The sequence below is a fragment of the Notamacropus eugenii genome, chromosome 3 (genome assembly GCF_028372415.1).
Source record: "Notamacropus eugenii isolate mMacEug1 chromosome 3, mMacEug1.pri_v2, whole genome shotgun sequence".
Taxonomy (NCBI): Eukaryota; Metazoa; Chordata; class Mammalia; order Diprotodontia; family Macropodidae; genus Notamacropus; species Notamacropus eugenii.
The window spans coordinates 241,428,639-241,440,396 of NC_092874.1; the positions used below are offsets into that span (position 1 = coordinate 241,428,639).

General features: G+C 39.5%; 1 protein-coding gene across 2 annotated transcripts in view; it reads left to right on the forward strand.

The window, feature by feature from the left end:
- The window catches only part of RASSF3 (Ras association domain family member 3), a 96,918-nt gene extending 93,891 nt beyond the window's left edge, over nt 1–3,027 (forward strand). For both annotated transcript variants that reach the window (XM_072655269.1, XM_072655270.1), the window contains exon 5: nt 36–3,027. In XM_072655269.1, coding sequence (XP_072511370.1) covers nt 36–185 — 150 coding nt within the window. In that variant the 3' untranslated portion in view covers nt 186–3,027. The remainder of the gene's footprint in view (nt 1–35) is intronic.
- Nucleotides 3,028–11,758: the final 8,731 nt, after the last annotated feature.

Genomic DNA, 11,758 nt, shown 5'->3' on the forward strand with positions numbered 1-11,758 from the left:
TGTGTGTGTACGTGTGCGTTTTTTTCCCCCTGCAGTGGGAAGCCTTCAGTCTTCCTGAGCTACAGAACTTCTTGCGGATCTTGGACAAGGAAGAAGATGAACAGCTCCAGAACCTTAAACGGCGCTATGCAACTTACAGGCACAAACTTGAAAAAGCCCTCGAAGAAACATGGAAGCTGGATTAAACAGCAGCCCCGGACCACTCAGGAATAGTGCAGGCTACTTAAAAAAGCAAAAACAAAACAAAAATTAAAAAACCAACAAACTTGGACGGAGCATGCTCAGTACAATCGACAAGGTGGCGGCAGGTGTACTGTTTATTAAGTGAGCTGGTTTACAGTTGTGTGACTACAGGGTACCCTCCCCAGTTTTTAAATTTGGTCCCATTCAGCACCTGACATCTGCCTAAGGGATCTGCAAGCTTGTCATACCACCCCAGAATTCTCTGTTGATGGGTGGTATCACCTCTGGGTAGGCTGTGAATCTGTGGTAGAACTCTAAGATTCTTTGAAATATGAAGGATAAGGGTGTGGTTTTCCCCTCTACCTTTTTTTTTTTTTAATGATTTTATGGCTTTTAGCCCAAGAATCTACGGATTGGTTATTTTTTTAAAGGCTGAAAGAAAAATCCAATCTGATTTTAAGTTTTAAGCATCAAACTATAATTGTTTTTCCTGTTGTTAAAACAGTATATAATTTTACATGAAAACAGCCATGTATAATGGAAGGCATAAGGAAGCTAGGAATTTTTGAGAAATTTCTGAAGGATTTTTAATGGAGTAAACCTAAAGAAAGAAAAGAGTAAGTTAGAAAGAAGGCATGAGTAGGGATAGGGATCCTTTGGTGGCCAGTAATGGAATTGTGGATAGTTTGGTTATGATGGATAAGAAGGAAGTGGAATTTGCTTGTAACTCACTTTTAAAACAATATAGTTTTAAGGTATAAGGTGTTCTATATATGGGATGACTTGACTTTTGGGGGGAGGGAAGATTTGGGAGAGCAGCTAATGCAAGGGTGCAAAGAAAAAGCCAGGTCTCTCCTGAGGTTGCCATGAGAATGGAGGGTTAGCCACTGTACCTTATAAACCTGGGTCTTTGTCTGAGCTGAGCAGTACCCTCAGGTAACTTGGGATGAGCTACTTACCTGTATGAATCCATTAGGTGTGGATTGGTAGGTCTGTTTGTTGTGCTATCTATAAGGAAACAGACCTAAAACCAAGAGAGGCATAGACCAGTTCCCAAAGAACTGTGAACACTTTGGTGATGCCCAATGACATCCCCTTAGCATTTTAGAAACCATCTTGCCATGGTGTGGCTTCTGTTACATGAGGTTGTTTCCTAGGAAGGTTTCTCTTTGTCCTTAACAGAAAAGACTAGAGGAAATGAGTTATTTCACCTGTTTTCTCACGAAAAGAAATAGGTCAGAATCTGTATCTGATTCTTCTTTTCTAGGTTTATAAGACTAAAGTACTCAAAGCCTTCTGGAGCATCCAGTCATTTCTCTTCTCCCTCTCTCCTTTTCCTCCTCCTTCCATCCTTTCTTTTCCTGTCTTCTTTGGAGTCTGTGATATTCCAGTACTGAACCAAGATGTGTTATGTTCCTGGGTTCTCCCCTCCCCACCCAAAACTGCTTGGCCCTGGCACAATCAGAGCATGTGAGGGAAAAGGAGGGGGAAGGGTTTGTATTTGACTGCTAATGTAACTGGTATTCTTACAGAGACATTTATTTAAACAACAGATGCTTGTTCCAACCAACCAAAGAGATAGATGGTTGTGCAATAGAAGCCTTCCTCAAATCAGGTTCAAGTAACTCCTCACTCTTGAGTAGTCCTAGCATAAATGGTTTATTCCAGTGGAAACATGAAAAAAGAAAATAAAATTTACTCAAGTTCAAGAGGGCCCATGCTGCCCATTTTTTACTCTAGACATTTATTATAAATTCCCAAGGAATTGTTAACACTTTAGTGACACCTAATGGCTTCTTTGCGAAACTCCAAGGTGGTTCAGTCCTGTGCCTCTGAATCTGCAAACTGTGCCTTGTCGTTGCTTCCTCTTCTGATTTCCAGATTTTCTGGCTGACTTGAACAATCATTGTGGGGTATGCAGTACTACACAAGTGACTGAGACAATCGTATCTTCTGAAACTGTTAAGAGGTTTTTTTTTAATGTAGAATGATATAAAATATGTTTGCCACACCTTGTCTGTTAAGTTTGCATGAAACTGTGTAGTGCATGTATGAGGTTTTAAGTGACATTATCAACAGACACTTTACTGTAACATTCAGGGAATGCTGGTATTTTCTTTTTATCATTCAGACCACAGCCTGGGTTTGAGTATTCTCTTAGCAACCACCACCCGACTTTTGACTAACCTGTCCCAGTTCAATGAGAAGTTTATATTTTGTGAAGCTTTGACTTTTCTTATTTGAATGCTCTTAGGATCTAACAGTGGTAGCTGATGGGTATCTGTGAATTATCTTTTTTTTTTTTTTACTTGAAGTAGATTGTTTGTAAAATAGGCATCCGCATTTTATATGATCCAGAAACCTCAGTGGTTGTCTTAAATGCACTACAAGTTATGATTTGGAAAACTTACTGTATTGAAATTTGCAGGTCTACAAAGACTGATTTTGTTGTGTCCTCCATCCCCCATTCCCCTGCAACACTGGTTACTGCAGCAGCTTTTAAATGTTTAGCAAAAGAAGTTTTTTAAAAGGTCAGGTCTAGCCAAAGAAATGTTTTGAGTTTATTTTGTACCAGTTGCTATATTAAATGATCTAAGCTTTGCTGTAGCGTTATCGATATTCAGTGTGTGATGGTACAGGAAAGAGGTTGAAATGAGGTGGTGGTAATGCAGGGAAGCATTTAAATTGTAAAAGTAAAAAATGGTTTTTTTTTTAAAGTTATACTATTTATAATTTTGACAAGTTTAATTTTATTTTTATAGGGAAAATACTTTCCCCTTAAAATTGTTTCTGAAATGGCAAATTTTGGTTCTGCTTATTAAAGTTTCAGTTGTTGTTTGTTTAGTGTTTGTGTGTTTTTATTTAACGACATTCCACAAATAATTAAAGAAACTTGCATCAGAGATCACTGGGTGGGAGGAAAGAGCTTGTGGCCCATTTGAATTGGGTCTACCAGTGTGTTGCAAGTAGAGTATATTTGTTCTTTTTTTAAACTATTGCACTTTCACTGCCTTCTTAGGAAAGATAATCTAGTTGGTCACTCTGTATCTTTCTACTTTGAATTTTTGGTTTAAAATCCTTACCCTATTTCTGATACTCTCCTCAGAGCCCCCCATCTTGGACCCTTAGAATGGAAATAGAAGTCGGTTCTTTCTTCTCTGCCCCTTTGTTACAGCCAACATTTAAGGTGAAGTTAAATTTTAGCTAGTTTTGTTTTCTCTTTATTTATTTGTTGATGGAGATTTGGTCTTCCTACCTTACCAAGGCTGGAAGTGTGTGGGGGCACTGATGACCGGTCTTCATTGCAGATCAGCATGGGAACTTTGACTTCTGGTTTCCAACCTGGGCCAGTTTGCCCTTCCTTAGGCAACTTGGTAAGGCTGCCATTTCCTGGGACTCACCTTACTGGAGCTGGACTTAATGAGGACCCCTGACTGGCTTTAGGCCAGCTGTAGCTCAGAACTAACTCCCAAGCTTAATCACCACCTTCAGCCTCTGCAGTACCAGGGATTAGACCACTCCTGATTCAACTGTCTTACTATGTGTTGTCATGAGATTTTCTTCAGGATGACCCAAATCACTCTCCCAATAGCTCTCTGCATCTCCCAGTGACAGTGACAATTTTTAGCACTATTGGATTAATTCTTAGGGAGACTAACAATGAATAGAGCCATAGATTTGGAGCTGACAGGGACCTTAGAGGTCACCAGGCCCAATACCTTCATTTTACTGATAAGGAAACTGAGGCACAGAATAATTAATGTATTACCTGTATCATGTTACCTGGCCCCACAGGCTTTTCAGAGGACTCAAGGCTCAGTGCTAATACTGTCTCCTTCAAGAGGTCTTTCTTCCTTCTCTGAATTGTTAGTGTCCTCCCCAGCATCCAGTACATCCAGTCGTCCTGATCTATATCTTATCACTGGACTCTGAAGGCTCTGGAGAAGAAAGTGAGGCTGGTAACTTTGCCCAGCCTTCCCTCACATAAATCCAATTTGCTTATCATAACATCATCTTCCTGACATCGTGGTCCTCTTCAAGAGTGAAGGACAAACAACAGTGCCCTCTCACACGCATCTCTGGTGTTCACACCTGTGCAGGGTGTTGTGTATTCTTCCAGTAGGATCCTTGAGGGCAAGGATTGTCTCACTTTTTTTTTATATTCCCATGGCTTAGCCCAGGGCCTGACATATAAGAGATGCTTAAATAAATACTTGATTTCTAACCTAGAAGAAAGAATATTAAGGGGTGGGACATAATATCTTTCTTTAAGTATTTGAAGGGCTATTGAGTAGAAGAGGGGCTAAGTAATCTTTTTTATTATTATCATTATTTTTTGGCTCTGAAGGGCACAGCCAGGAGCCATTAGTGGATGTCACAAAAGCAAATTTAGACTTGATGTCAAAAAAAATTTCCTAACAATTAAAACTGTCCAAAAGTGGAATGGCTTGATTGGTGGGGTACTGGGTTGTCCCTTATTGGAGCTCTTTAGACATGTTGGACATTCGCTTTTGTATGTGTTATAGCAGGATTCCATTAGGGTGTGGTTTAATAGATGGCTATTAAAGTCTCTAGCAGTCCCTCCCAATTCTGAGATGCTGTGCTTACTCACCAGCCTGGTAGCCCTTTTCCGGACATAACTCTTAATTTGGATCATAGGACCTTTTCGAGATGAGTTAGTGCAATTCTGTCACTTTCTATATGAGAATCTTTTTCACTTTTGAAAATTCACCATCCAAATGCCATTTTCCAAACTACGAATCAAAGGTGTTCTTTGACCTTTGCCCAAATTCATACATAAATAATAAAAGTAGCCAAATGAGGCCTCAAACATCAGTGCAGTGGTTTCTTTCCAACTCCACCACCTCGTTGACATCCCTCCTAAAATGAGAATACTTTAGATTTGACGTGTGGCCGGGTGAGAATACAATCCCCTCTCCTATTGTAGACGCTTTTAGCACTGCTGAAGGTCACATTTTGGGGGCTGCTGGGCTGTAGTTGAGTCATGTCAGTCCACTAAAATTCTGAGATGGTTTTTCCCCAAACTGTTGTTGAGTCATGCCTCTTCCTTTGGTGTGGGATGTCACATGAAGAGTACCAAATGCAGTTAGGCCATTAAAAACCTTTTCACATGTATCAAGTGCTTTACAGCTTTCAGGTAACACTTCATGGTTGTTAATGGTTGGTAAAGCAGGCAGATACCTGAGGTTAAATCAGGCTGCTCAGCAGGTGTGCTCGCATTTTCCATTACTGACATGGAGTCATTCATTCCATGGCTCAGAATTTAGAACCACCTGCCAACGTCTCTTGAAAAAAATATTCTTGCTATGATGTGCTTCCCAATGCAGACACCCAAGAATTTCATGCATGCCATTTTTGGAACACTCCCAAAGGATTCAAATTCCATTCTTAGAAAGAAAAATCATAATGCCATGCTTTCTCAGATTTTCAGGTAACATGCCATTAGTGGGCATTGCTGTGAAGACCAGGGCTGTGAACCAACTCACTTTGAAAGGATTAGGGCATAGTAAACTTGATGTGGATCATTAAAAGGACAGCAATGAAAACTTGGACTGCTTTGACTTCTGATATCTAAATATTTTCATCCAATATCATCTTTCTTGCCCTTCTCGCCCACAGAGTGGGAAAGGTTTTGGAGGTTGGCATTATTTTAGTGGGACCTCTCATTTGAATGGCATAGGCAACTCTCATTGAGGAAATGCCTTCCACCAAAGTAGATCCCTAACTATTCTGCAATTTTACAGCCTTAAAGAGTTGCTGGGGACCCAGAAGGATTAAGTGACTAGGGTAGGGTCACATATTTAGCATATCACAGGGAAGACTTTAACATCTTCAGTAGTTCTCATCTGGTAGTCCTTAAACATTTATTCAGCACTTACCATGTGCCCAGCACTGTGCTTAGCACCAAAGATAACTAAAAGAACCCAAAACGAGCAAATTTGTACAAACTTTAAACAGGATGATTAGAAAGTAAAGAGAGGAGGGGGGATACTATGAGAGGAGTTGGGGAAGGAAGGCTTCCTGTAGAAGATGAGATTTTAACTGGGAAATTAACAGCTGGTTGAGTTTAGGGTATTTGGGGGGGGGGGCATTTCCTTCTCCAGGTCATTTTATTTTATTTTAAATTTGTTTTTAGTTTTCAACATTCACTTTTAGAAGATTGAGTTCTAAATTTTCCCCCTTCCCCAAGATGGCATGCAAACAGGCTGTACATGTACAATCATATTAAACATTTCCACTCCAACAATTGTTAAATAGGCAGTAGGGCTGCTAGGTGTCTCAGAGGGTAGAGCACTGGGTTTGGAATCAGGAAGGCTCCTGTTCATGAATTCAAATCCAGCTTCAGCCACTTGCTATATGAACCTGGGTGAGTCACCTAACCCTGTTTGCCTCAGTTTTCTCCTCTGTAAAAATGAGCTAGAGAAGGAAATGGCAAACCACTCCAGTATCTTTGCCAAGAATGCCCCAAATGGGGTCACAGAGTCGGACACCATTGAACAACAACCCAGTGAAGAGGTACAGGAAGTCAGATATTCTAAATATACTGTGTGTGTAACTATAAATTAGAAAACAATTTAGAATTACATGAGAGAAGTCACTAAGCTGAAAATACCTCTTATTCTAAATATATAACTGAGCATATACCCCAAGGAGGTCAAAGATAGATCGAATGATGCACCCTTCCCCCCCAGATATTCTTGGCAATGATTTCCATAGCAACAAAAAACTGGAAAGAATGAACGTCCAGTAGGGCAATATCTGAACAAATGCTGGTCCATATATGAATTTATTAATTTAAACGGGTAGGATTTAGTTGAATTGATGCAGAATGAAGCAAGAAAACAGGAGACAGGACTGCACTATTATAAGCAATATCAAAAACCACACGAAAAGGCAGCAGAATTGGGATCTGACCAATCTGCTTTACAGAGAAGTAACTGGAACATTCCTCCCACTTTTCAGCCAAGAGCTGCAGTGCCACAAATGGGAAATGAGACAAGACACCAGACACAGGGTAGCTCTGTCTGATTTTGCTCCAATATTTTTCTTTGCTGCACAGGAAGATTATGAATGAAAGGTAGAAATAATTGGTATAAAAACAAAAGAGCAAAACTCTAAAAAGTCTTACCATGAAAACTGATTTTCAGCATCAAAGAACAAAGATGGGGAAGGATCCATCCATACCAAAAAGATTTACCGCAACATGTGATAGTAAACAACTACAAAGAAAGTGCATGTCCATCAACTGAGAAATGACTGAATATATTACGGTAGATGGATGTAGTGGAATATTATAATGAAAGAAAGAAATATGAAAAATTTGAATTCAGAAAGAAATAAGTGGAATCAAGAGAACAATTTTCACAGATGACCCCGTTAATGTAAGTAAAGGAAAAGAACTTGGATCTGAGTTTTTAATTCATAATGCAATGACCAATTATGACTTTAAAGGACCAATAAAAAACCATGTTGAATGAGGAGTGAGACATTTTTTCAGACATAACAAATGTATTGATTTGTTCATTATACTTATTTGTTACAAAGGGGGAGGAGTCTGTGTAGAGGTTAAGTTAGTGGGAAGTGATAAATGGGGAAAAATGAAAAAAAAACGTAAAAATACAAGAGAAAAAAGTTCAGAACGGAATACAAACTGGGCAACAAACACAACACAGTTACTAATTTGTCAGATTTCACATCCATGTGTTTTTAAAACAAACTACAAAACAAGTTTATAGTTTCATATGTTTGAATGGGTTGATGATTAAGTTCATATTTTAAAATTCTTTTAAAAATGATTTTGAGAAGCTGCCATAGAATGAGTGCTGGCAAAAAAAAAACACCTCATCACTTAAAATTTATAACTCATAATTATATGCTCATAATTTACATTTGTAATCACTTAGAAACATTAGATTATAAACTCCTTAAGGACAGGGACTGTCTTTTTTTCATCATGTGTCTCTAATGCCTAGTACGTAGTAAGTGCTTAATAAATGTTTATTGATTGTTGACTGATTTCAGATTTTCAGATAGCAACACTAAAATGTCAACCTATGTCTTCTATTAGCAATTCTATTATATGATGGAAATAAGCAACATTGTTGACCTAAAGAGAAGACTCACCAAAGTTGGAGGATAAATCGGTCCAAAGCAATGAGAACTTTAGCAGCTTCATTTAAAAAGTGAAAGGATGGTGTACAAAAAAAAAGAAACTTTTCTTACCTGCCTCACAAATAGAGAACAAAATGTTGCAACCCTCTAGAAAAAACATTAAATAATGGAATTAAGTACAAGATTGTAAATCATTACTTGCTTTAGGTAGATCATATTAGAGACTGAAAATAATGAATTAATACAGAAGATGCCTTCCAAGTTTGAGGCAGTTTTTCTACCTGTTAAATAATAACTTTTTTAAAAATAAGTTTCAGGAGGGTGGAAATGGAAGGTGCTGAGTGAAGATCCTTTTTTTGTTAAAATTCTAAGAGAAGGTACCCTTCCTGGGTTTGACTGAGCCAGGTCACATGGTAGCAAGAGGGCTCTGTGTCCATACTTCCTGTTCCCAGAAACCCAGGTATTGTGCCGCCTACTTTCTATCTCATTCTTTCGGGGTCTGACAGACATGAAGATTTTGTTGCAAACTTCAAAAGAGACTGGGACTTGGCTTGGTTTTTTTCTTGGTTAATGATGAGGCCTGGGTCTTATTTCCTCCAGGAGAGTCCATTTGTTAATTATAAGGTACCTTGGTCTTTAACAAGGGAGATCTGGTTTGTGTTGCCTAGCACATACAAGTGTGGTTTCATCAAATAAGCCAGCCCTTCACAATTCGACTTTCAAGTTCAGGGAGCCAAGACATCCGCAACCAATTAAGCCATTTGTGGTTGCTTTCTTTGAAGAGGAGTGTGTAGGGAGGGGCCCTTGCTTCAGTGGTCTTGTGCATTTACAGGTTCAACGATGTTCATTTTGCTTCCAGAAAGATACAACAAGCTTTTAGTAGCTTGCCAAAGCCAAGATTCCTTGGGATCAGTCACTGCCTCCTCTTTCTCTTTTCTCATTCCTCAACCCTTTGTCATTTGACTTCTAACCTCATCGTTTAACCAAAACTGCTTTCCCCAAAGTTCCTAATGGTTTTTATTAATTTTTCTACATTAAAATTTTTATTTTCGATCCCAAATTCTCTCCCTTCCTCCACACTCTCTCATCCACTGGGAAGGCAGGAAATATAATACCCACTATACGTATGAAGTCATGCAAAACATATTTCCACATTAGCCAGTGGTCTTTTAATTGCCAAATCTGGTGGTCTTTTATTCACTCTTCGTCCTTCTCAACCTCTGTTAAATTTGACACTTGGCTACCCTCTCCAGAACACTCTCTTTCCTCTAGGCTTTCATGTTACTACTCTATCCAGTTTCTCTCCCTATCTATGTAATGTCTCCTCAATCTCCTTTGCTGACACATTATCCATATCATGGTACGTGAATGTGAATTTCCCCAAGATGTATCTCCAGCTCTTTTTGCCCCCGAGATTCAGGCCTGAATCACTAGTGGCCTATTGGACATTTCAAATTGGACGTCCAAGTGACATCTCAAAATCATCATGTCCAAAACGGAACTCATTTTCTTTTCCCCCAAACCTTCTCCCCCTCCCCTAAATTTATCTATTTCTGTCCAAGGCACTACCAATCTTTCCAGTCTCTTAGGTTTGTAATCTTGGTGTTACGTTGTACTAACTCTCCCTCACTCCACAGAGTCAATCAGTTGCCAAATCTTGCCATTTCTGCCATTACAACATCTCTTCAATCCAATCCTTTCCATCTATTCCCAAAGCTACCATCTTGGTCCAGGGCCTCAAAGGGTCTCTCTAGTTCCAAGTCTATGATCTTATGTTTTTCCTCTTAGCTACTCAGAAAAATCCTATCTTTTAAAGAACCAGTAAATTGTTAATACCCCTTGGCCCAGAGATCCCACTACAGGGCATATAAATCATCATTAAAGACAGAAGGCCCCCTCTGATCCTTAGTTCCTCATCTATAAAATCAAAAGTTTAAACTAGATAACCTCTAGTATCCCTTCTAGTTCTAGAGCTATAATCCCAAGAGCTTTAATGATTAAGGAGAGCCTTTTCCCCCTTCATATACTTTTACTACTTACCAGGCTAATGGGGTAGGGGAGAGAAAGGGGAGACAGGGAAATTGCCCCTCCATTTGGTGCCTCCTATGTGTTTGATGGACACATGGAGAGATTTTCTTTGGGTCTCCGTCTGGATTTTTCTATGACTTGGCAGGAAATTCACATGGAGCAAATCAAGTCGATAAGCATTTATTAATTGCTTACTGTGTGCCAGGCATTGTGCTAAGTGCTGGAAGTACAAAGAAAGGCAAAAAAAGAAAACACAGAAGCCTAAGGATATCATGGTAACTTGGAGGGATTTGAACCAGTGAAGTAGTTCAGATGTTGGATTTGAGGAGGAGAAATTGGGGAGAAACTGAGGAAAATTTGAAGGAAAACAATTGCCAAGTTCAGAGATTGGACCAGATTCTACTCTAAGTTTAAAATAGAAGCAGAAATAAGGAAAATTAAGAATGATACAAAAGAATTGAGAATTGGAAAGTAGAACCTGGAAAGATAGATTGGAAAAGGAAAATGTAGTTGATAAAACAAGGCAAGGTGAATAAGAAAAGGCAAGTGGAACATTTTAAAGCAAATGAAGAAAGCAGACTGGTGGGTAGGGAAAATTGGATGAGATAGGATTTTGGGACCAAGCTGTAGGAGAGATGGGTGTGACTATGCAGTTGTTGAGACTAAACAAAGGAAGCTGAGTGGGCATTGTCAAGTGATTACAAGGTGGCTGTGCCAGTTTTAACCATGTTTTTAGGACTGAGATGTAAACACCCACAAATATTTCAAAGAAGAAAGCTGGAAATCTCAACTATTATAGAAAGTAGGGAAATAGTGCAAAGACTCGCATCTGCCACAACCAGGGATGGCTATCTGTGTTCCACGGAGAGGCTGACCTCCCTCCAGAAGGAGGTGAAGAGACTTAGAGATGGTCTTTTCACACTCTAGGTTGTTAGGAAAAGTGAAGTGAGTCACCAGTCAACGAGCTGTGTGTGCTCAGTGCTGGAAATACAAATACAAGCAGGAAGAAAGAGATCTTTCCCCCAAGGACATGGTGGGAAATAACACATAAAAAGGAAGCTGAGAAGGGGAGTGAGGAGAAAAGAGGTCCGAGTAAGGGGATAATGACAGAGGGAGTCCAGAGTGTATCCTGGAGAGGAATAAGAGAGACAAGGCTGACCTGAGCACGTTCCCTTAAATGGAAGTTCTGAGAGTGGCCATCCAGTTAGAGCAAGAGGCTGCAGGGCCTCAGCTTATTTCTAATGTGTGAATTCCAAGGCTAGAGTGAGGCTTCAGGATGAAAAGCTGGGACATGATAGAAGTCCAAAGTGAATCTGAAGAAAGAGTATTACTAAAGAAAACACTGAGGGTTCAATGAGAAAAAATAATAATGAAGGTTGGAGGGAAGGGAAGGGGAACTAAGGTGAAAGAATGG